Genomic DNA, 24604 nt, shown 5'->3' with positions numbered 1-24604 from the left:
GAATCATATAAGAAATCTGTTTAAAAAAACTCGCATGCTAACATGAGACGACCGGACTCCGAACTGCAGCTCATGATTTTCTAAAATAAATTTATATCCAAGTGAACTCCCACAGTGAGTTTCATCTTAACTAAACCATATAACAATAATAAGATTAAAATAGATTTCACCCGTTACAACGCATGGAGACTTTTTCAAAGAAAATTAAAAATTAAAAACAATTCTTGGAGACTTGAACCTGACTCGGAACCCGGCCTGCCCCTGGACCTACTTTTTCCCCAGCCTCCTCCGATCTCACGACCACCACCAACCCACGCAACCTACGCTAGGGTTGAGCCCGCGGCGGCGAACGGCTATCTCGCCACGGCGGTGGTGTCCAGGATCGCGGAGGCGCAGCACCTGCCCTATGCGTACGGCGCGCCGCCGCGTGTTGGAGAACTTGGGGGTGGATCGTGCCCTCACTCGCCATCCTCTTTCGTGGTGATAAGCGGCTCGGAGTTGGAATCCCCCGGAAGGATCATGGGCGGATTCCAATTCCTTGAGGCGCCCTCCGACCGCTCCGACTCAAGCGTGTCCTCGCTTGTTCCAACATCGCCTGCGCCTGCTCGGTAAGAAAAGCAAATTTAATGGTTAATTTACTATTTTATTTTGTTTCTCCTCGTCCCTCCAATTCAGACACTTTGCATGCCAAGCAGACCTTGTTGGACACTGAAATTAAATTAATTATTCCAGAGCTCGTGTAAGCATTTTATAGTGTGCAGCAATTATGTTGGTGAATTGTCAAATTTCCCTCCTTTCCGTGCTCATGGCTACTTATTTTTATCGCAAATTCGCAAGACTGCTCAGAGTGCTTCATGTTATCGCGACTGTCTTTTATAAAGCAACAGGCATAGTATGAGATAATAGTAGCAATGTAGCATGAAGCACCTTTTTGCAAACTGGCGCAACTGTTGGTTCTGTGCATAATCACAGCCGTGAGAACAGTTGCACATTGTTAGCAGCATTTGAAATTTTCTTAGTGCTGTGCAGTGTTGAGAGAGGTTGATTTATGTATTGGTTTGAGGTCATAGTTGTTACTTGTTAAATGTTGTAAAGTAAAATTAGTTGTTGTTATATATTTATATCTCATCATGTACTTGTAATTAGGGCATTTGATCATATTGCAGCATGCTGTATAGTCAAGAAAACATTTGCCGTAATTTTGTAATCTGATCCCTCTTTTATTCACTTGCAAACCCCCTAGCCCAATTCGCATCTGGCATGTATTTATGCATGGATAACTGACACCCACGTCAGGGCAAATGTGCATCCCTTGTCAGTATTGTCTAGTCTGTTGCTAAGTGTAAACTAGTGTAGACTTGACTGCTTTCTCCAAATAAGTGGTGCACACTATCAGTTTTGCTTAAAGGTCCTAGAGGTACTGAGTTTTACACTTGAAAAATGTGGTACCTCCTCCTCACGGATGGTAGAGCTACCCTTGCACCATCGATGTCATATATTTGTGTTGCATAAGATTTCTGTTTAATCTATTTGAATGGGAAATTACATGATTTTTATTATTCTTATAACGGTGTATTATTGCATGTTTATAGTTTATACTTGTAGTTATTGATTTTGTTGACTTCATTTTGATATATGTTCTATCTTTGTGTTGTTGGGGGCAGGTTAATGGCTCGTGACACAACAAAATCACGTGAACCTCGGGTCAATCCACAAGTTCGTCTTGCACAGGCCAAAAGGTTTGCAGAGGGTGCCTTGGAGCACTACAACAGAAGGAAGAAGGTGCGCTATGCAATTTATTCACTTGATCTAGAAAATAACATATATATTGCTTTATGTATCTTGGATTGGTAATAACTTGTGTTGTCACGACCTTTCTTAATTTCTTGTGTCTAGGACAAGTTTGAGCTCGTGGATGCCGTGCCTTGTATTGGTATACCTGAGCCACACTGTATTTACACCCACATCAACTTCACTGCCAGGTCCAGCAAGAAGGGTTCGCAGGAACTACTTTTCTTCGCAGAGCTTTACCACTGTCAGAGAAGGCAGGAAGTCTTCACCGCAAGGTTGAGCAAGAAAGGTTCACGGGGAGAACCTTCCAACGCTGGCAGAAGTCTGGTTCAGAGAGGCTTCGTTGTGACTTGTTGTGAGCCATTGGGTCCCGATTCTATGGGTGAGTTTTTCTGCTTATCAGATGAAGATTAACCGTCTGTAAAAATAGATCTAATATGAACATAAATAAAACCCTAAGTTTTGTATGTGAGATTAATGTGGTTGATTTTTAGCAGTTAGCATATTTTTCCTTTTTAGGTGGATCTGTTTATGATTTCTGGTTTTGGAGGCCAAATAATTTGGATTTTTATCCTAGAAGATCTTAAGAAAACATGATATATAGTTGAGTGTATTATTTTGGCAATTTGGAAATCTCAGTTGACATGTCAAACACACCTTAATTTATACCTGCCTTGTTTGAATTTGTTCCTCCTTTAGTTTTATCTCGTTTATCCCCTTACTGTAATATGAATTATGTTACACATATTATGCTGAGCACTTACATCCACACATGTAAACTAATTATTTTCTCGAACGTGCAAAAAGATTGCACGTCAATATATTAGAAGAAAAAGATATTCGTTACACAACGCATTAAGCCAGACCGACTTATGTCAAGAGAGGAGGGAAATAAAAGACCAAAGGAAAAAAACCCGGAAAGTACGACTCCAACCAGCTCGAAGGGGGCAGAGCCCACTACTCTCCCAATAAAACCCCAAAATTAGCAATGCCAGCTAACGACCAAAGATGGCCCTCTGAGCGGTATATAGGAGCAATGATTTTTTTTCTTTTATTTTCTTTGTTGTTTATCCTCTTTGAAACAATTTGTCATGTTTTAATGTTGCATGTTTGTCAAGTATTTGATAGTATTGCGTCTTGGCAGCTTGCTTGTTGTAGGAAGTTATGAAAAAAGTTCACGCATATACGCATAATCTGAATGTTAAATGCCAAACCTAAAACTATTATGCTTCTCTGAGATTAACGTCCTTCTCCTATGTGGTGTTTGGTGCAGTTGGGCGTAAGCTTCTCGAGCGTGATGATACTAAGGTGGTGAGGAAGAACACCGATTTCACCTACTGCTACGGCTGTCCGCAGATGATATCCCATCCCAAGGGTGAAATGTATATCGCTGGACACTGTAACATTCCGCACGTTTATGAGGGTGTGCGTTAGTATCGCTGCAATGCTAATATGCTCGAGGACTAATCACTGCAACACTATCTGTGCCACTCAATTATAAGTAGACCATCTTCGAGTGCTAAAGTCTCGTGGAGTCAGGAGAGAGTTGGACTACAAGAAGGTAAATTAATTCTTGCTAACTTGAGTTTGCGTATTCGATTTAACTTGTGGGCAGTGGCTTCATGTATTTGTTTCAGAATTATATATATTGTTCGTTTTGTTTCACAACTTCTGTTTGGTTTGACATCATGTTCACAGGGGAACATTACTGCCAAACGATTCAAGATATCACGATTTTATGAATTTTGCAATGTGAACCAAATCAATGATGATGGCGTTCCGTGTGGCTTGGATCAACATAATGTCAAAGGAACAATAAACAACTTTCTAAGCAAAACAATGATGATTGCCTCATTTCCGGTAAGCTACAACTGCTATGATTTTGAAGATAGATTTGAACACGTCTACCAGTATGATATAAATGATCCAGTATGTGAAAATGATGGAACAGATCGGATCATTACACAAGCTGCTGTCATTTACTGGCTTCGGGTTTGAGGAAAATACTCCTTATTGTTACTTTTTAGATTGTAACGGTGAAAGGTTTGGTAAGAAGAGATATGGCAGAATATCACCTAGCAGCATAATTAGACTCTTATGGTTTTGACGTTGTTGTTGATTAGGTGTACTACTTATGAAGATTCAACGTATTTTGCCAACTATGTAAATAAATGTGTATTTTGCCAACTAAATCTGTGTAAATAAATAAATATGGGATGAATATGAACACTTCAGTTGACGGTCTACGAATTCCAGTGTCGCTGTGAACTTGGTTTGTATGTCAAATTGAATTGCACTCATGCGTGAGATTGTATCTCCATGACATATTCCCGTCTTGATAGATATATGCACGGCATGGGAGCTATTTGTGTTATTTCTATTTTACTTGTGACTTGAAACTTTTATTCAGAAGCATCTATGCATGATGTTCAGGTTCACTTTTGTCTCAAATTTCCAGAGATGTCCACAGTTTGGTTAGATGTTTTCTTCTGCTGTTCTCTTTGGACCTGGTACTAGCTAGCGCAATGTATAGCATCCATCGATGACATGCTTAAGAAATACAGGTGATGATTTTCTCTATGTTCTAGCTTCATTTATACGTATCTTTTTTTAAGAAGGGTACAACTCAGGACGCACACTTACACACACCACACTCACACACGCGTGCGCGTCTCTAACACACGCTAGGAATTTGATTGAAGATACTAGGCCTCAATGCACGGAGAACGTGCAGTGTCACTGAACACGCACGCGTGAGTACCCTATTACATAGTCGGGACCAACCGAAGTCCTTCCGGAGGAAAGAGGGGAAAAATCCGAGCAAGCGAGCAAGCTCAGGTTGCCACCGGTGACACTTCACCTGAGCAAGCTCGCTCGGTCTCTACAGGTTGCTTTATCTGAACGCAAAAGCGATATTCCATGGAAAAGCTCTCAGGCCCACGGCCTCATTAGACAAGGCCCAACGCTCAAGTTTCTTTGAGGCGGCACATTTAGATAAGGAAATGTCTGAGGGAATAAGATCACGGAGGTCCCTCAACCTAACAGCGAGATGAGATTTTTGAGATCCCTTACCCTTAAACTCACATAAACCATGCAATCAAAGTCCTATGATAGTATATATGAGCGGTTTTGCTGACGTGGCATCCTAGTCAGTCAAATAAAAAACAAAAAAGTTATGGGGCCTAAAAGTAAGTGAGAAGGAAAAAATATGAGACCCACATATCTTCCTTTTCTCTTTCTTCTCCTCTCTTCTCTTTGCCACTGAGGGGGAGCGGCAGCAGGCGGTGACAAGGAACCGGAGCAGGCAGGCGAGTGCTCGGCGGCTGACGGAGTGGAGCGGGGTGGTGGCAGCAGGCGAGCGCACGTCTGGAGCAGCGTGGCTGTGAGCGCGCGACCGACACAGTGGAGCGGCGGTGGCAAGCAAGTGATGTTGCGAGTGCGACTAGTGGAGCGGAGCGGGCAGTGGTGGCGCGGGTGCTCGGCGACGCCGACGCCGTCGCGCTTGGCCACGGCCACGCCACCAACCACCTCCCCCTCATCTCCTCCTCCTCTTCTTCCTCTTCCCCAAACTGCGACATCTGCCAGGAGACCCACGCCTACTTCTTTTGCGTCGCGGATCACGCCCTGCTCTGTCGGACCTGCGACAGCGTCGTCCACATCGCCAATGCCTTCATCTCCGCCCATTGCAGGTTCCTTCTCACCGGCGTCCACGTCGCCCCTTGACACCACCCCTCTGCTCCTTCGCACCTGGAGCCACTGTTCGCTCGCCGCGTCCCAAGCCCCTCTGCACCTCCTGAGCCCGGAGCCGCCGCTCGCCCGCCGACGTCGCCGCTCCGCCTGCCTCCGGCCGCACGCCGCCGCTGCTCCCCTTCTACGGCAAATATAAAAATGAAGAGAAGAAGAGAAAAAGTAAAAGAGCGGCAAAGATAAAAATGAAGAGAAGAAGAGAAAAAGGAAAAGAGAAGGAGATTGGTGACTAGATCGTTGACCACATATTTTTTTTCTCACTTACATGTGGATCCCACATTTTTATTTATTTTATTTTATGCTGATTAGGATGTCATGTCAGCAAAATCGGGCAAAAATTGAGTCGATACTGCCATGGGACCTCCTTTGAACGGTTTGAGTGAGTTTAGGGGTACAAATTTCTGGTTCTGTGGTTAAGGGACCTAAAAAATTCTCGCTGTTAAGTTGAGGGATCTCCGGTGAACTTATTGCAATGTCTGAGAGACAACGAAGTGATAGATTGGGCCTCCAGCCCACGAGAGTAGAAGTCCCAGTCGCACGTTTCGTCGCCTATAAATACTCTCCCCCTTGGGCAGCCACAAACCCTAGTCGAGGAGAGCACCCAACCCCTGCGCCGCCACCTCCGATCGTCAGCCATGGTAAGGAGCTCGCCGCTTCCGGATCCACCCTAGCCGCCGCGGCGGCGGCGGCCGCTTCGGCGTCTTCTTCTTCTCCGCTCAATCTCCCGGTTAGTCCCTTCTGATTGGTTTCCTCCTTTCCCTCGCAGACCTTCAAGCGCAGGAACGGCGGCCGCAACAAGCATGGCCGCGGCCATGTGAAGTACATCCGCTGCTCCAACTGCGCCAAGTGCTGCCCCAAGGTTCGCGGATTCAGATTCTCTTGCAGATTTGTTATTATCATTCAGCGTGTTATTACTGTTACGCGAAATCTGCGGTTTCGGCTTGGCTGATTCGTTGGTTCTTGGGTCGTCGCCTTGTCGCAGGACAAGGCCATCAAGAGGTTCCAGGTGAGGAACATCGTCGAGCAGGCGGCCATCAGGGATGTCCAGGAGGCGTGCGTCCATGACGGTAACCAATCTTGCTAAGAGCTGTCTCGTTGTCCGAAATCTGTGTATGGATTGAACTTTTCGTTGAGCCAAAAAGAACATGTTGTTTTTGTTCAGGATACGTCCTCCCGAAGCTGTACGCCAAGGTCCATCACTGCGTCTCCTGCGCCATCCACGCCCACATCGTCCGTGTCCGCTCCCGCGAGAACCGCAGGGACCGCAGGCCGCCGGAGAGGTTCAGGCGCAGGGTATGCCCTTTTAATCCTTTGCTCCTATTTTGGCAAATCTATTTTTCGTGAAGAAGCAAATTGCTTAAGAAATTCTACTTATCAATATACTCATTATGCTTGCTAATACTGATTTGGGCGTCTTGATGGGTATTGTTTAGCACCTGTGTTGATGGGTATTGTTTAGCACATGTGGGATGGGTGACTTTAGCCTTTCGTTGATTTAATTCGTCACATTATAATAATCTCATTTAGTGGTAATGAGAGATGATCTAGTTTTAGATGTAATGTGCTGTGCTGACCCCGTTTATTCTCTTAGATGCAATGTATTTTTGTACTAGTAGTTCTGTTTTCTCCGCACTAGGTTTAGCGGAGCATTGGATTTTCACCTGGGACTTTTACGTTGCCCCGATGGCAATTACAGTGCCTGTGGGATGAACAGGTCCCAATATTTACACCATTTTATTCACTTTGTCAGCTAATGGTCATATTTTTAGCTGATCATTGAGAATGGGAAATACTACATAATAGAGCAACATATCTTGTCTCAATTCATCTTTACAGCTGGTATCGGAGTACATTTAACTGATAATCATGATTGGGAGTGTAATGAACAGAATATGGTTTACTGATCTGAGTTATTTCTTAACATAGCTTTTGTATGCTTTATTATGCTGTTCAATACATAACTATATCCAGTCTTGTAGCAAGGGTGTTAATTATTGGATTATGGAATTTTGTCTTTTGACTTTTATGTTGTCCCGATGGCAATTATACAGTGTCTGTGGGATGAACAGGTCACAGTAGTTAGCACCATTTAGTTCACTTTGTCAGCTTATAGTCTTTTGTCTTAAGCTGATCGTTGAGAATGGGAAACGATTTACATTGCTCTTGAACAATATTAAATTTTACTGATCAATGAGGTACTTCTATATAGTTTCTGTTTCACCATTGATTAGTTTCACTACCTTTAATTGCATTTACATGCTTTATACGTCTTTTGTTGGACCTGTTTCTATGCACGTCATGTTAAAACTCGGGACTTTGTCTGCCCCGATGGCTATTGCATTGTGCCTAAGGGATGAACAGGTCCCCATAGTTACATCCATTTCGTTCACTTTGTTGGCTAATAACACTAATTTTTAGCTGATCATTAAGGATGGGAAATCTGAATATGATTGAGCCTTTCATCCCTTATAGCAACATTGATGGTTTATGAGAATTTTACTCTTTTCATCAAGTGCCCATCTCGACTTCATGTAGTAACCCAGTCCGTGAGTGTTGCATGCAGTCTTGCTCAATTTTCTCCTAACTGATCTTCCTGCTAGACTGCTATTACCTACTTGTTGTCTGCGCAAGACCTGTTTTTAGTAAGACATGATAATTGGTTGCTGATCTGTGATTGCTGCTCTTTGTTCAGGAGGATAGGCCTACTGGACCTCGCCCTGGTGGTGCTGGTGGACCTGGTGCCCCTGCTGCTGCTGGACCTGGTGGCCCCCCTAATGTTGCTCGCACCTAAACAGCCGTAGTCGCTCCTTTGTTACTCTATATCATATCCTGTTAATGGCGCCATGGATATCATCGTTATGGTCTTTCATGAGGTCAAAGTCTTTCTTGGAACTAGCTTGTACTTTGCGATTGGCAGTGTGACAATGGAAGTCTGAATTTTTGCCTGAGTTGTTTATCTATTTTAGACCGCTATCGTTGCTTTTTTGCTAGTTATGCTTTTTTTTTCAAAATCTGAAGCTATTAATATGCTCATTTCTTGGGCTTTCATTATTACTATTCGAGTTGAAAACCTGTGATATGCAAGGTGCCTGGCCACTGTGCAGTGAAAGCTGAATTGATTTTGAAATCTTGGCCAGTGCGACATTGTTTCAATTGGCAGTTGCTCGGTTCGTATCTGTTATTCTGTTGTTTTCTACACAACCCCTTAGCATGATCAACTCAGGCTTGTAAACCGGACAAGTTCGAAACTTTTCAATCTTATTCAATTTTGGGCGAAGTTTGTTTGAGTTTCTTTAGGTTTGCGTCAACAGTTGAGCGCTAATAGTTGTCATCGACGCAACACTGGCAGCATGGCAAGAGGCAAATACTGAAGGTAAACAGGGTCAGGACTCGGGAGCGATCAAGTCAGTCCATCCGTAGAAAATGCGGCGCCTAATCTGCGCGACATGGCGACGCGCCGTCGTCCTCACCCCCACAGTCGCGCGAGCAGTAGCGGCTTGTAGCGTTGCGCCGTCTTGCACTATCGCCGCAAAGACAAAACGGGATATCGCGCTGCTGTCGTCCTCGTCACATCTACTCGGACAAGTAATTAACCTTGCGCCGTGTTTAGTTCTAAAATATTTCTTTAAACTTTTAACTTTTTCATCACATCAAAACTTTTCTACATATACAAATTTTAAACTTTTCCGTCATATCGTTTTAATTCCAACCAAACTTTCAATTCTGGTGTGAACTAAACACAGCCTTACCTGGGTGGTTAGCCACCTCGCCGTCACCGGGCGGGCGTCGCGTGCTCCGCCGTGCTCGTGTCGTGCACGGTAAACGCGGTTGGGACCGAGGACCAGCGGTGGGCCGGGCGAAAAGGCTGAGAACAGCGAGGCAATTCTTGCAGGATCTAAACTGATGCAATTATGCAAAACAGCCGGACGGCCACAGAACAGCGGACGGCCTCGTGTGGCTTCTCTGCTCCTAATCATCGGAATCACTCGAGAGGCCATCTTTGCTTTCGTTCCGGTCTTTGTTTTCCTTCTGTCGTCACCTTTCTTTATTTCGTTTCCTTTTTGCAGCGTCCAAGCAAAGAACCCCCTTAAATTTTAATTTCAAAACTAAACCGTGACGTTGAGCTCCAACATCTCAGCAACGTGGCACCGCCGGGTTCAGGTGGTCAATGCCAAATGTTCAGGTGCACTGAACTCCCAAATTCGTGGTGATTCATCGACGAGACATTGGCGAACTCACAAAGACTGCTTATTGGCGATGAGTTTGGGAGTTCAGCACCGGTGCATTTAGCGTTGACCACCTGTAAAGTCGGTCGGCCAGCTCAAATTCAATGCCACTACTACTCCGTTCTAGAAAAAAACAAATCCTAGCTACGAACATAGATACGTATATATTCAGATTCACAGCTAGGATTAGTTTTTTTTTTAAGACAGAGGAGATATGCCAGTGCCAATCATACCGATATTTGGATTTTGGGACACAGTGTCATCAAGCTTGACGCTAGCATGGTGGTTTATTTTTAAAACAAGTTTTTGGCGCATCCCATTCTTGAAACAAGGTTTTCAAAAGGGTCCAATCGTCAAATTTTCAGCAAAGAACCGGATGTTGCCATGTTGGTGAAGATTCTTGTTTCGCTACCTTTCTCTCTCTCTACACCTAGGGGTGTAAGTGGCTAACCCGCGAAACCCACTTATAGACTAAAATAAGCCGTGAGCCCGTTTATTTTGACCTATAAGTGGGTTCGCGGCTGACCCACTTACACCCCTATCTACACCTGCTCCGGTGTCTTCTTCCACATCACCGGTTCTACTTCTCTGCTCATCGACATGATATCCCAGCGTTAGGTTTGGCTCGTCTAGTCACTGCTAGCCGAGCAGCACTGCACTTACAGAAGACATCCCGGAAAGCACAGTGAACTCGTGATACAAGTATATCACACACACCTTTGCTCTCTTGTCACGATACACGCACAGCACAAGGAGCCGATTCCTGAATCATACTTCAGGGACAACGATAGGAACGCTAGATACAAGCAGTGATTGACATTGTGCTGCACCAACCGCCTGCAAAAATTGCAAAATCCCAAAACAAAAGCGAAGAAACAATCAAATTTGACCGTGTATGTATGACCACGTACACATTCTGGGACAGTCAGGCAGGACACTTTTCTGAACTTTTTCTGCATGTTTTTTTTGCCGTGTTTAGTTTTCCCCCTATTCCCAACTTTCCATCACATCATATCACATCAAAAAACTTTCTTACACACATGAACTTCCAACTTTTTTTCCAAACTCCCAACTTTCTTCAAACTTCTAACTTTTTTCAGAAACTAAACACATCCAAATGTTTTTGTTTTTGTTTTGTTTTGGCCGAAGCTGCAATGGCCGGGAGACAGATCGCTGCACGGCTGTCACCGCCGAATCGACCCGCGATCCTTTCGCTCTCTGTGACCTCTCCATGGAAGCTTCGGCCAACAGTGACCTGCATTGCATGAGCAGCTGATGCCTTTGCTGTCTTGCACTCTGGGCGAGAAAGACACAGGCACAGGGCAGTATCTGAAGATCACAGGAGGCTATAGCTTCTCCTGTGCACGTACATGTGTGTTGACCTGGGAGCCCAGCCAAGAGCACGGGACAAAAGATGGAGCAGTGTGAGGTGACGGGGTGATTTGGCTAGGGGACACGAGGGGCAAGAGATCTTTGAGAGTTGAGACATGCAGCTTGCAGAAATGTTTAGATACAACAAAATTTACATCCAGCCTCTGCATTGTGGATACGTTAATACAGTAGCAGTATGTCTGAAGTGAAAAAAAGAAAACATGTAGTAATTGACTTGCAGAAATGAAGAGGTTCTTTGATTCCTTCTTGGACTTTAGCACGATCTCTGAATCTATTTTTTCCTAGTGCAGTCAATGTTTTTTTTTTTCTGAATCAATTTAGCAGCAAATATCATATACTGTATTCTCCAAGAGAAATTTTATTGTACTACGTACTTGGTGTTTTTTTTTTGTGTGTGTGTAAAATTTCAGAGTATTCCCTAGTATGTTCTTATTAATGAATGTAAAATCATTCCTCCTCCAACGGTCAATTGTGGTAGTATGAATGAATTGGATTGGGTAATTTCAGCCTGAAACCTTCAGAGTATGTCCTACCAATTATGTGAGGCAGTTGCACAAATCTTGAGTTAGTTACTGACTTACCGTTCTTATGCTGCAGCCAGCATTGCCAGTGGATCAGCAACCGCTGGGCTTCCAAAATCGGCCTCGTCTTGCTTACTCCAGTGTCTCGACAAGGGGCTACTCCTTGGACCATTCAAGGAGTATCACCCCATGTTTCTGACCACACAAAAGAAAAGAATCTTTCAATTTCAGGTTTTTCACCACTGCTCCTTTGTTGCCTTGGGTCCCTATGTTTTGATCAATATGTAATGGCATCTCGATCATTTCATATATATACTAACCATGAGGACAATCACAGATATGATCTTCTCAAATGATTTGAGCTGAATTGCTCCTACTTGGCCTGCATTAGCTAAGCAAATTACTACTCCTAGTCAGTAGTGGCATCTCCATTTGCTACACAGGTTACTCCCTGTACGAGTTGAAACGCATATGAGGCATGATTGCTCGATACTTGTCTTGCTACATGCTAGGCTTTTCTTGTCAGGAGCTAGCTGCTGCAGCTGCATCCCTGTCGTCCTACTACCACTACATCTCCCAGCTTGTAGCAACAGTTGGTGACTTGTAACTGGTCACCAAGATCCCTGCTACGGCGTTCAACATCCACAAGAACACAAGGATTTCGAGACGTGGTTACACTACCCTCGATCGCCGACATATTACTATCTGACGCCGTACAAATCACTTGGATATTATCATGTCAGAAGTAACAGCGACACGTCGGTTAATCATGTCAAAACGTGTGCTACGGCGGATTGGATCCAGACATTCAGTTGCTTGCTTGACTTTCAGCACCTGTACCTAGCATGCTTTACTTCAGCCTACTGTCCTGAGCACCTGATCGTACAAGGCTTAAGGCTTTGTTCGGAACAGAGGTTGGGCTAAGATTGTCGGCAACACTAAAAACAAGTCAAACCACTAATACTCCCACCATCCCAAAATATTTGACGCCGTTGACTTTTTTAAAAATGTTTGACCGTTCCTCTTATTCAAAAAATTTAAGTAATTATTAATTATTTTCGTATCATTTGATTTATGTATACATATAGTTTTACACATTTAACAAAAGTTTTTGAATAAGACGAACGGTCAAATATGTTTAAAAAAGTTAACGGCGTCAAACATTTAGGGAAGGAGGGAGTACATGATTAATTGAGTATTAAATGTTACAAACTTAAAAAATGCATTTATATTTGATTTTTTAAGAAAATTCTATATAAAAAACTTTTGCACAAAATATACCAAATTGATGTTTAGAACGTACGCTAAGACAATGTATTTTTCGTTTTCTTTTTCAGAAAATGGACAGCCTTGGAAGATTTGCAGTAGCTGAAAATGTACTGGTGATTCATCATTAGCTGTATTAATCAACTAGCGGTGATGCAGTGCAGTGCAGCTCATAACTACAGTCAGTGTGACACTGAGGAAAGCAAACTGACAGGCGAGGAGAATCAGGCAAATCACCTAGCAAGAAAAGAACCAAACTTTTCGATCGATTTTATTTCTATTGCTTTATGGCTAATTTCTTGCTGCTAATTAACCATCATCTACTAGAAATCAAAGAACTAAACTACTCTACTATAATAATTCATGGCAAGATTCAGCGATTCACCAAGCAGCAATCAATGAGCATGGAGGCTTTGGTGAGCGATGAACTCTTGGCGTTTTCTCATGGCATGACGCCACAGGCAGCGGCGAGGCCGGTCCAGACCTGCTCGAACACCTCGACGATGAGGTCATGGTACTCGCCGGAGTTGAGGGAGAGGTAGCAGGCGAGGAGGTCCTCCAGGTCGCCGGCGTCGCGGATGCCGTTCTCGGCGATCATCTCCTCCATGGACTCGAGGAAGTCCCTCCTCGGGTCCGACGACGTCTTCACCACCGCGAAGCTGTGCGCGAGCGGCGGCTGCGTCGGCGTCGTCGTCGTTGCCCGCGCCGTCGGCTTGCCTTTCCTGCACGCGGCGAGGCGCGGGCTGTTGGTGCGCGTCTTGAGGCGGCGTCGAGACGACACGGACGAACGCCTCGGCTTGCCCGTGCTGATGCTCTTCTCCGAGGAGGCAGAGGCAGAGCTCGCTCTCGGTGTCATCAGCTCGGCGAGGTCGACGTGCTTCACCTCCGCCGGCTCGCACCAGTCGAGCTCCCTCCTCGCGGGCCTGGTCACGACAGGCCGGAGCACCCTCTCCGGCGTGTCGTCGTCGTCGTCAGCGCCGAGGTCGATGATTATGTCCGCGTCCGACGTGATCACCTTGACATCGACGGCGGCGTCCTCCTCAGGACCATCCACCGTCGTCGCCCGGCGCCGGAACTCCACGCCCCGGCCGCCATCTCTCCCGATGAACATGTCGCGACGGCACCGGGAGCTCCCGGACGCATCGGCCACTGGCGGCTCCTGGTGGCTGCAGCCGTCGTGGTCGTCGGACGGCGCTAGTACGAGCTCGCCGCCATCCATCTCCGTCGAACCAAATCTCCCAACCCTGTGCCGCCTCCTGCTGTTCCTCGTCGGCAACGGCGGCGACAGCGTGAGGGAAGGGAATTGATCATCCACGCCCCTCGGCGGTGGCGGCGGCGGCAGCGGCGGGACCTCCCTGTCCCGGGTGGTGTAGTAGTACGACGCCCTGTGCGGCAGCAACGACGACGACGACGACGACGTCCCCAGCCTCCACGTGCCCGCCTGCTGCTGCGCCGCCCTGCTCCCCCTCATCAACGACGACGACGACGGCGGCTGCATCGCAGTTGCACCGCGGCCGCCCCGCGCGCGCATGTCGCGGAGCTTGTAGAACCACGCGTTGGGCATCATGTCGGAGAGCCTGAACTTCCGCCGGCCCATGTCCTCCCTCGCTCTCCTCTCGCCGGCGCGGCGGCGGCGCCGCCTCCGTTCTTCGGCGCTGTACGAGGAGGAGGAGTGGAGGAGCAGGGAGAGATCGAATGGGGGGCCAGGCCAGAGCGCGACCACGCCGTGACCCGCGCGGGATAAGTAGCGGCGGGAGAGAGCGTGCGGAGCGAGGTTTCGCTGCTCTTTTTGTTCCTTTCTTGTCTCGCTGAACGGTGGGCCATACCGTCCGGTCAGCACACCTGGTTCGCTGGACAACATGGGGCTCGCATGGTTTTTTGCAGAAAAAGGTTAATACGGGATGACTACATTGAGTAGGATCACCGGATAAGCTACTATTCCAAGCATTCATTTTCTTTGTTCATAAAAAGGCATTCATTTAATAACCTTTTATATAATCTTTTTTTATTACACGGCCAAATCAACACACACATGCACATCACTACACACACAATACCATACTTTTATTTCCTAAAAAAACACCACCCTTCTGTACCTCCGAATGTGTTCTCTATACATCTCGTTCTTCATGTTTTATTGTAGTCTTTTTCAACATACTCCTATATCATAAAAAAACGATATAATACTGTATCTGCATGACACACTCTTTTAATAAACTATTAATTGTATGTTTATATATCAAATAATATTTTTTTTGCATTTATTATTGATTTTAGAATTAAGAGTTCATATATTGCATGTATTCTACAACGTTATCCATTTAAAAATATCAGTGTCTATTTTTTTATTATTGCTACTCACGTCTATTCCGCGGTATCTAGAGCTATTTGGTTAACATATTGAAGTTTATCACGTAAATTTCAGCAAAGTGTAACCCACCATGCATAAAAAGATGTGGCAAAGAAAACGAGTGTCACAACAAACAAGTATGCAAATGTTTAATTAGAAACCGAGTCTATATACGACACGTGAGGTATGATAAACACATATGTATAAAATTGTAGCACACCTAAGATATGCTGTGACAAAACTAGACAGGAACCAATTAACATGGATGGTTTTTTCAGGTAATCAATGGAAGATCAAGTCAGTCCACCCAAGGCTTCCATGGTCACGAACAAAACTTTAGCTTAAAAGTACGATGTGAGAAATAGGGTTGAGAAGGAAGCATTCTATTGATCAGGTTGCATTCTTGACGTACGTGTGTAATGCTTAAGAGTCCGAAATGATGCACACAGAGAACCAGCGTCCTCCGGTAATATCCCGTGCTTGTTGCACATCTTGGGGCCGACTGCGCGAGATGATGATGATCGATGTTGTTCGACAACTAGCTAGTTACATTACATATATCCTTTTTATTTTGTCACAACTCATATGGAGGCGGGCGATGGTTAATTCACCTTGAGGTGGGGTATTATCTACAGTAATTCTCTAGGAGTAGACACACAATAGACTACCCTGTATTAACTCTTGTGTTTTGGTGCACGGGCAAGACAAAACTGACACAGAAAAAAACCCATGCACGTTACTATTTCCGGACACGATTTTTCAAAGGTGCCTTTTGCAACGTCAGGTCGTAATAAGTGCCACGCATCCTCTCTTCTTTATCTCTCCGGCCGGGTTTGGTCGTGTCATACGAGCTGAGCATACACACTCACGTGCTCAAACGGGGTTAACAAACTGACAACAGTTAGACTGTTAGTATTTGAGAATCGCTTATGAGACTCGGGACAGTTTTCTTCTCCCTCGGAGTTCGATCGATCGCTTGCCCCGTGCGCTGCTCGTATGAACGAACCACCGGGCGCGCACACCGCTTCTCGTACGTGACGTACGTGTTTTTTTCCCGTGAAACTCCGATGCACATCGCTCCCCGCAAACGCGCGCGGCTTGCGTTGCGCTCACCACCACGTACGGCACCACCCCGGCACACACAGGTTTGCGCGGGATGCGATGCGATTGCGACTCGATTCGGTCTGAGCCAAAGCGCGCGCGCGGCGCGGCAGCTGGTAGCCGGGAGGACGCGCGTACGCTACCGCGAGAAACCCCCGCAGCCGCGCGCGCGGCACGCATGCAGGGGCCAGGGCGTCGCGTCGCGTTGCTTTCTTAACTTTGCTTTGCTCCTCGTGTGGTCGTGGGCTGTGCCAAGCGTGTGTCGACGGCTGACGCCGGGAGCGAGACGAGGCGTGGGAATACGGTGGAGGTTCGTAGGATGGCCGCCACGTTCGCGCGCGCGCGTCAGGCATGGCTCGCCAGTTGGTCTCCGCGGCGTGTGTGTGCGTGCCCCCGGGTTGCGGTTTGACGTGAGGTTGTCCCGATCGCTCAGGTCGTCTAGGGGTCGGGTACGTGATGGCTAATCAAAATGGAGTAAAAGGTGACGTCTACAGTGATGGGGGGTTTTGGAATTTTTCCCATGGTCAATGCGATGCATATGTTCCGTTCATGTTATTCAGTACAGACGAACGAACAAATGATTCTTCCCATTGAGTTAGCACCACACTCTTTGACCATCTTTTATGCTCCCAAACATTATTACTATATCCGTTCCAAAATACAATAATTTAGAATTGGATGAGACATATCTTAGTCCAACGAATTTGGACAATCTTTTATCTAGATTCATTGGATTAGGATGTGTCCCATCCAACCCCAAAATTGTTATATTTTAGGACGGAGGGAATATTTTTTTTCACTTTTATCAATGCATCATTCTCATTTAGCCCTTTTTTTCATGGGGCTTTGTCGCAGAGATGTAAACATTTAAAACCCCACTCTACAAGGGAATGCAAAATGTGAGGCCCGCCACACTGGCCCTTCTCAGTTCTCACCCCCTTTTCTCCTAACCGCTCTAGATCCAATGCCATTGTTGTTGATCCTGCCTGCCACCCTGCTTCATACGTGCGGCTCTGCATGGTAGGTCCAATAGCCGTCCAAGACCATCTTTCTAAAGCCTCCCTTCCACCTCCCTATCCCCTCTACCACCTTCCAAACTTAAAGCCCTGAACCCTAGGGTTTTTTTCCGACATTATTATCTTTTTTTTAGTTCAATGTGTGAGTTGTGTTTGGATCTAAAATCTTTTAAATGATATATGTGTTGTAAAAATGCTATAAATTTTTAAATATTTTCTATAACTATTTAGACGATTTATAGATAAACAAAGAGACATTCATTCGAGATATTAAAATTTTAAAAAAATCCCTAGAAAATCTCTAGTGATAGCAAGCAAAAGGTCGGGGGAGAACACGCAGTACGCCCCGCTGCATTAAGAAAAATTCTCGCATCACCTCGCCGGAGAAGCCAGTGAGCGAGGTGAGAACGCGGCCGTGGCGCCTTGTTCGCACACGGGAACGTTCGTCGGTCGCCGTCGGTAAAAGATTGGGCTGTTCTCGCGTCGCCGCCTGCCAGCCCATTCGGCCTCGGCCCACTAAAGAGGAAGATGGTGAAAGGGCCCTACAACCGTAGGCCCACCTAAGCGTATATGGGCCGTCGTTTTATCCTTCGAACTCAACAAATCCCCGTTCCTTTCTCCTCCTCCCTATCCTTCTTCCCTTCTGATTCGCAACCCCTCTTCATGTTCATGGTCGGTTTCGAATTCCGATATCGGACAATGCAAAGTTGCTAACCAATAAATCCGATCACGACGCTGCTTCGCCTTCGGCGATACGCAAACTGATCCTTCTCTTCGTGCAGATGCCGTTCTCCCTGTTACTCTTCACCGGCGCCGTCGCTGGAGTCGCGATGTTGGTCCTCCCTTGGTGGTGCGCCGTCGGCGAGGACGACGACACCTACATCGACGGCGTCGTCGATGACTCTTACGACTCTGATTCCTGGTACACAGATTATAGCGACGAAGACGACGACGACGTTGGCGGCGACAATAAGGACGGTTTAACGCCAGACCAGCTGCGGCGGCTGCCGTGGTTCGCCTACTGCGGCGGCGGCGGCAGGAGCTGCAGCATATGCCTGGAGGAGATGCGCGACGGCGAGAGGTGCCGGCGGCCGGGTCGCTGCCGGCACGCATTCCACGCCGCCTGCGTCGACGAGTGGCTGACGACGAGACGCACCTGCCCGTGCTGCCGTGAGCTCGTCCTGGTCCCTCCGGCTGCAAGGCTAGCTGCTCCCACGTATCGGTAGACGATGTCACTAAACTTTTCGGCACGAACAAATACTGAAATATACCGGCTGCAGTTCTAATTCTGGTTTTGAAACTAGTTTGCTGATATTGTAGAAGTGTACTTCATCTGTCCCCCCCTCCCCGCCCCCCCCCCCCCAAAAAAAAAAAAAGAAAATCAACTTTTGTACAGTTATGAATCCTGACCGGAGTTATGCCTCAGGCTTTTTGTACAGTCAGTTCTCTGAACTTACGTCGCCAAATTTCAGTGAATTTGGAAGCTGATCGACGATTACATCGTTAATGTCTTCCCCAGTTTTGGTTCCTCTGCATCTATATTCTGTGTTCGAGCCATGTGGTGCACGTGGCCGAGTGATAATCTTAATCAACTCGTTTGCAGATGCAAACACGCATGGATCAAGTAGGTCAAAAAATCCGGACGCGCCTACCGATCCGGGCTAGGGAAATCAGGCGCTGACGTCAGCGCCCGATTTACGTGCAAAACTACTTTAAAACTGATTTTTCTCTTAAATTACTTATCCAAATCATGATTCGATTGCAACATTAAATTCGTTGCAATTAAATCTTCAAAACAAAACCACACATGGTATATTCCGACGAAAAAAAATTAGCATATTATTGAATTATTTTTAAATACTAGGAAAGTAGCCCGCGCATGTGTGCGCGGGCACTTATTTAATGTTGATTGATTTTTTATTATGAATGTTTACGTGTAGTTGATATTTTTAAAATAGATCTTGACTCTATTTTAAACATGTTTTTTTAAACACGTGTCATGATAATGGAATAATAATGGAATACTGGAGTTGTTTCATATCTATTTATACTATATGTGATTTTTTTAATCAGGATAAATGTTTTTTAAATGCTACCACGATAATCTCCAAAGCACCATATTATTTGTTATATTTTGATAAATATCAATACTTTTGCGTTTGGTTTTTTCAACGCCTATTAATTGTTCATAATTATATGAGACACTTTTACTAATTAATTTGATGAATGAATCTATTTTCCTAAACTTATTTACAATAAATAATTTATTGAAGAATACTTTATAGACACGTCAATAGGGTGTATAACATACATCCATCAAATTATGTCTGATGTGTAGGAATTCCTCAACTATTAGAAAATATATCATAAATAGTTTATTGTGCATGTTACTTGATTGTTCATTTGTTATCAAAACTATTTGAAAAAGACAAAAACATACATATATGACCATAAATCTTATGATGGATTAAGTGGTTGTATTATAGCAAGATCATTGGCTTAAAATATTTTTCATATTTTTTACATATGTGTAACATTTATGTTTCCCACTTATCAGATACTAATGAAATAGTTGTAAAAAATCAAACAGATTATCAACCAAAATTGTGTTGTTTTCAAACAAATTAAAAGTAAATCAGATTTACTTAAAAATACACAACTAAATTGTGTTATTTTCATTTATTTTACATACGTAAATTTAAATTAGCGCTATATAGTCATCAAGTGATATTTGACACCTGAAATATGATGTGAAATTATTTAAAATAGAAAAAAGTATGAATTAGCCCCCTAAACCCGAAACCAGACATCTTTCACCCTCAACTATTAATACCGGACGAATTACCCCCTAACTCAACCTGGAGTGGTTTTATTCCTACGTGACAATCCAGTCGGTATTTTTTTAAAAAAATAAAATAGGTGAGACCTACATGTCACACCCTCTACCCTCTCTATCTCTCTCCCCTCTCCCCTATCTCTCCCTCTCTTCCTCAATCCCTTTCCCCAGCCTGTCTTTCTTCTCCCTCCCCTTGCTGCAGGGTCTTCACCGCCTCAACTCTCTTGTCCTTCTCCTTCATCTATTGCCCTGCTCTTGCTCTCACGATTGATCCACCTCGTTGTTCTTTGATTGATTGTTGCTTTTTGTCTCGTCAGGAGAGAGGCATTGGTGGTGGGGATCGATTAAGAAACGTGGTGGGATGGCATGCTATGGTAGATGGAGCTGCGACCGCATTTTTTAGGGGAGTTCTCGATGGCGGGGGTGCAACCGAACCTGGCAATGGAGGACCAGCGCACCTGCTCGCTCCGCCGACTGTCATGTGATGATGAGATGTGACAAAAAGGATGGAGACGATGGCATCCGTCGGAGTGCGCATGTGGCGGCTGAGATAGCCGAGGAGGAGCCGCCTCCACCGCTCGCTGCCTCCACCACTCAAGCTCCTCCGCCCCGCCGTTGTTGTCCTCTTCGCGTGCCGGTGGAGGCCGTGGAGAAGCCACGCGGTCGTCAAGGAGGTGCGCACCAGCGGAGGCTGAGGAGGAGCCGCCTCCACTGCTCGTCGCCCCTAGCCGCGTCCGCCACTCACCACTCATACTCCTTCGCCCCGCCGCTCGTCGTCCCCAGCCTTGTCGATTGACAAACGTGGAGGGATAAGAAAGTGAGAGAGGGGGAAGAGGGGAGGGGGAGATATGATAGGTGGGTCCCACCAATTTTTTTTAGAAAATACTGACTGGACTGCCACGTAGGATCAAAACCACCCCGGGTTAAGACAACTAGTAATTCGTTCGGTATTAATAGTTGAGGGTGAAAGATGTGTAGCTTTCGGGTTTATGGGGGTAATTCGGTCGACCATAATAATTCGGGGGTACTTTGTCCTTTTTCCTTTAAAATATTATGATAACATTATTTATTATATGTCGGTCTCATGTGTTATGATGTATTTAGGTATATATACATCAATATTTATTTAATTATAGGAATCCGACTTGATCACACATTAGATATATAATTTTAAAATAATTTAAATGATGTTTAATGATAGGATATTTTTTTATTGTTGAAGATCTATTTTAACTACATATATTTGCGCAAGTTTATAGAGTATTATATTTTATTTTTTAAATAGTAGAAAATCCTATGTTATAGACCATTGTTTTTTTTCAATGGCAGTACGTACGTATGTTACGTATGTTTTTTTTTTATTTTATCGTTTTTATCGTAAGTCCGTACGTATGATTTCTTTCTTCTAGGAACAGTAGGTAAGCTTCATCTTTTATTTTCCAGTCGTACGTACGTACGTACACGGAGTATTTTGTTTGGTTTCTTATATTCCGGCCCACAATATACACGAGGGAATTATTACTTTTTTAAATAATACATCTAATCTAGTGATCTAAAATAACGGATCTATCAATTTAAATGAAAATCGACCGTGAGATTAAACAATATCATGTGACGGCGTACGAGTATTTATAGGAACACCACGTGATTTAAGAATATTTATAGGAAGTGTAATGGATTTTTACTATATAATAATAGATTGATATTTTAATATAAAAAACTTTGCTTCCTATAAATGGAAGAAAGGAGAGAGGAGTACCTAGGTATGTACATGACGGAGGGGATATGGATGGGTTTTTTGAATATATTTTTAATATATAAGATAGATCTAATGTTGTAAAACGATGGGTCCACCATGTGAAGTGAAAATCAATGATCGGATGTTTGTTTTTTTCTTGGAATTTCTATAATTTGTTAGAGCGCCACGTGATGGTATGGGAGTGTTTCTAGGAGCCATGTAGCGGTTTAGGAGCGTTTGTAGAAAGTTTAATGGACTTTTAGTATATAATAGATTACACGATGTTCCGCTAGGTATATCGGAATTGTTTCACTAAGTAGAGTGAAAATGTTTCACTCGTTTAAATCGGGTGTTGTTTCACCTTATATAAAAAACAATGTTTCAGCAAATAGCAAAAGAATGTAAGTTCACTGCAATATATGATCCATACATAGCGAAACATTGTGAGTATACTAGGTGAAACATTTTTCGGTGGAACAAAAAATGAAACGAATTCCCTTAATAGGGGGTTTCCAAAATATGTGAATTTTTTTTGTTGCAATGGAATGTTTTAGTTTGCTGCAACATTAGATCTATATAAAGTGAAACATTGTGAGTACACTAGGTGAAACTTTTTAGTGAAAAAAAAGAAACAAATTCTCTTAATAGAGAGTTTCCAAAATATATGTGTGATTTGTTGCAACGACGCGTCCCATAATATTAAAATCCACTGCAAAATTTGATCAGTACATAGTGAAACATCACGAGTACACTAGCTGAAACATTGTAAAATTACTGGTCGAAACATAAAAAAAACCATATGCAGCATTCTAAAACAATATCAATAAAAAAGCTAAAATATTTTTTTATCGAAATATAATCATGTGTGATCTTGTTATAAAGATTTAATTGCAACGAATATAACGGTGTGATCGGATCGTAGATTGGATAATTAGTTGAGAAGAAAAATTATTTTAAAGCTATTTAAAATACTTATTACGTGGTTGGAGGCGTCCGATTTTTTTCTTCAGCCGCTCGGCGCCCGACGCGCAGCATTTTCGAAAAAATCCACGCCCTGATCATTGAAATCCCTAAGCCGAATGGCCTGATTCCAGTTTCCAAATCGTCTGGGAGATACCAAAGCGTATAATATAGCATTAAGCATCAATATCAACAAGCAGAGACGCAAAGGGAGAGGGAGAACAGGACGTGATTCGAATCACTGCATTAAGATTTTTCCTTTTTGCGAGTGCGGTACCTTGTTTGCATACGGGAGTTTGAAATCTGATATAGTCATGATAAATCTGCCACTTTCATGGTCTGCAGGATCAAGTTGAATGGGGATACCTGATGACAGTGGTGCACTGCATGTCTGAAGATTTGAATAAGCAAACAGCCAGTACAACTGTACAAGAGGGAGTACAGATCAGAGATCACAACAACATGATCTGAATTGAAATTTCTGGAAGCCGAATGGACCGATTAGAAATCCTCTGGATGATACCTAAAAACATATGTCTGTATCATGATGCATAATGTCAAGTTGTCAACAAGAAAAAAACACTTCTGATTTGCTTTACATCGAGATTTTGTTGGGTGACAGTCAGTTATAAATAAATCACTGAACTGAAATGCTGAATTGGTATCTGAAGATCATACAAATCCGTCTAATGTTATGCCTGCTGCGTTGCTTTCCTGCCAGCTGAACTGCACTGAGCAATTAGGCACTGCGCCCATCTTTTGGAAGGGAACCATGTGCCCTTTGGAACAGTGGCTCTCTTTAGTCTTCAGGAATCTATGTGAGATTTGAAATTCTAAGGAAACTTCTCCTGTCTGACCATTTAGAATAACGAATAAGTCAATATAGTTTTAGGATTTTTTTAATGTAATTCACATCATTTATCCAAAATCCTACATTTTTTTATTCTCAAATCATCCAATCAACTACTCCCTCTATCCTAAAATATTTGACGCCGTTGACTTTTTTAAAAATGTTTGACCGTTCGTCTTATTCAAAAAATTTAAGTAATTATTAATTCTTTTCGTATCATTTGATTTATTGTTAAATATACTTTCATGTATATATATATATATATATATATATATATATATATATATATATATATAGTTTTACACATTTCATAAAAGTTTTTGAATAAGACAAACGGTCAAACATGTTTAAAAAAGTCAACGGTGTCAAACATTTAGGGAAGGAGGGAGTATATTCAAACATTTTTGTTCTCTCTAATCTTGCAATATCCCTAAGCATATAGTACAACTAAACATACAACTCCAGTTCCATGTGTTTCTCATGCTCCTACATTTCTTATTCATGACATCCAGTTACTAATTAGCATGCCACTTTAAAATATCTTTACCTCCTTCCTCAGTTGGTCAGTAACAAGTAACAACTGGCCAACTGCCAGGTTAAAAAAAAAGAAGAAGAGGAAGAACATAATCTGACGTTATATTGCTCTCTTGCTTCATGCCATTGGCGATGGTTACCCGATTACCAAACCTTTTTTAAAAGAGGAGACCCAACGCCGGTTGTCCTTGTCATCAAAATGCAGGCGTGTTAAACATGTCACCTAACAATTCTCCCTCTCCGAACAGAAAAACACTGTGGCAACCATGAAGCTCT

General features: G+C 43.9%; 4 protein-coding genes and 3 non-coding genes across 7 annotated transcripts; 6 read left to right on the top strand and 1 right to left on the bottom strand.

The window, feature by feature from the left end:
• Window positions 1–263: 263 nt before the first annotated feature.
• On the top strand, window positions 264–4038 carry LOC4339105 (uncharacterized). The gene is made up of 6 exons (XM_015782926.3): window positions 264–608; window positions 1665–1782; window positions 1897–2173; window positions 3065–3352; window positions 3490–3651; window positions 3743–4038. Exons 1-4 carry the CDS (start codon window positions 520–522, stop codon window positions 3223–3225), a joined length of 645 nt encoding a protein of 214 aa, XP_015638412.1. The 5' UTR covers window positions 264–519; the 3' UTR covers window positions 3226–3352; window positions 3490–3651; window positions 3743–4038.
• A 2086-nt stretch (window positions 4039–6124) lies between these two features.
• Window positions 6125–8486, top strand: LOC4339104 (small ribosomal subunit protein eS26-like). The gene is made up of 5 exons (XM_015784839.3): window positions 6125–6176; window positions 6305–6397; window positions 6521–6605; window positions 6701–6831; window positions 8231–8486. The coding sequence occupies exons 1-5, from the start codon at window positions 6174–6176 to the stop codon at window positions 8327–8329; spliced, it is 411 nt and encodes a 136-aa protein (XP_015640325.1). The 5' UTR covers window positions 6125–6173; the 3' UTR covers window positions 8330–8486.
• On the top strand, window positions 7234–7331 carry LOC112939175 (small nucleolar RNA snoR99). Its single transcript, XR_003242717.1, has one exon. It is a non-coding gene; the product is annotated as a small nucleolar RNA snoR99 (small nucleolar RNA).
• LOC112939114 (small nucleolar RNA snoR99) lies at window positions 7589–7689 on the top strand. Its single transcript, XR_003242656.1, has one exon. It is a non-coding gene; the product is annotated as a small nucleolar RNA snoR99 (small nucleolar RNA).
• On the top strand, window positions 7881–7980 carry LOC112939174 (small nucleolar RNA snoR99). Its single transcript, XR_003242716.1, has one exon. It is a non-coding gene; the product is annotated as a small nucleolar RNA snoR99 (small nucleolar RNA).
• A 4695-nt stretch (window positions 8487–13181) lies between the features above and the next one.
• LOC4339103 (transcription repressor OFP1) lies at window positions 13182–14823 on the bottom strand. Its single transcript, XM_015782968.3, has one exon. The coding sequence runs from the start codon at window positions 14802–14804 to the stop codon at window positions 13386–13388; it is 1419 nt and encodes a 472-aa protein (XP_015638454.1). The 5' UTR covers window positions 14805–14823; the 3' UTR covers window positions 13182–13385.
• A 3329-nt stretch (window positions 14824–18152) lies between these two features.
• LOC107275372 (E3 ubiquitin-protein ligase EL5) lies at window positions 18153–18747 on the top strand. The gene has a single exon (XM_015783150.3). It carries the CDS (start codon window positions 18193–18195, stop codon window positions 18634–18636), a length of 444 nt encoding a protein of 147 aa, XP_015638636.1. The 5' UTR covers window positions 18153–18192; the 3' UTR covers window positions 18637–18747.
• The last annotated feature ends 5857 nt before the right edge of the window (window positions 18748–24604 follow it).

Source organism: Oryza sativa, chromosome 5, assembly GCF_034140825.1.
Source record: "Oryza sativa Japonica Group chromosome 5, ASM3414082v1".
Taxonomy (NCBI): domain Eukaryota; kingdom Viridiplantae; phylum Streptophyta; class Magnoliopsida; order Poales; family Poaceae; genus Oryza; species Oryza sativa.
The sequence above is the reverse complement of the archived record's forward strand: the minus strand, read 5'-3'. Positions and strand labels throughout refer to the sequence as shown.

Excerpts from the sequence above, each read along its gene's own strand:
- LOC4339105 (XM_015782926.3), top strand. The coding sequence starts at position 520 with ATGGGCGGATTCCAATTCCTTGAGGCGCCCTCCGACCGCTCCGACTCA. Across the intron at positions 609-1,664 it reads ACATCGCCTGCGCCTGCTCG|GTTAATGGCTCGTGACACAA; the intron begins GTAAGAAAAGCA and ends TGTTGGGGGCAG. Across the intron at positions 2,174-3,064 it reads ATTGGGTCCCGATTCTATGG|TTGGGCGTAAGCTTCTCGAG; the intron begins GTGAGTTTTTCT and ends TGTTTGGTGCAG.
- LOC4339104 (XM_015784839.3), top strand. Across the intron at positions 6,398-6,520 it reads GCGCCAAGTGCTGCCCCAAG|GACAAGGCCATCAAGAGGTT; the intron begins GTTCGCGGATTC and ends GCCTTGTCGCAG. Across the intron at positions 6,832-8,230 it reads CGGAGAGGTTCAGGCGCAGG|GAGGATAGGCCTACTGGACC; the intron begins GTATGCCCTTTT and ends CTCTTTGTTCAG.
- LOC4339103 (XM_015782968.3), bottom strand. The coding sequence starts at position 14,804 with ATGTTGTCCAGCGAACCAGGTGTGCTGACCGGACGGTATGGCCCACCG.
- LOC107275372 (XM_015783150.3), top strand. The coding sequence starts at position 18,193 with ATGCCGTTCTCCCTGTTACTCTTCACCGGCGCCGTCGCTGGAGTCGCG.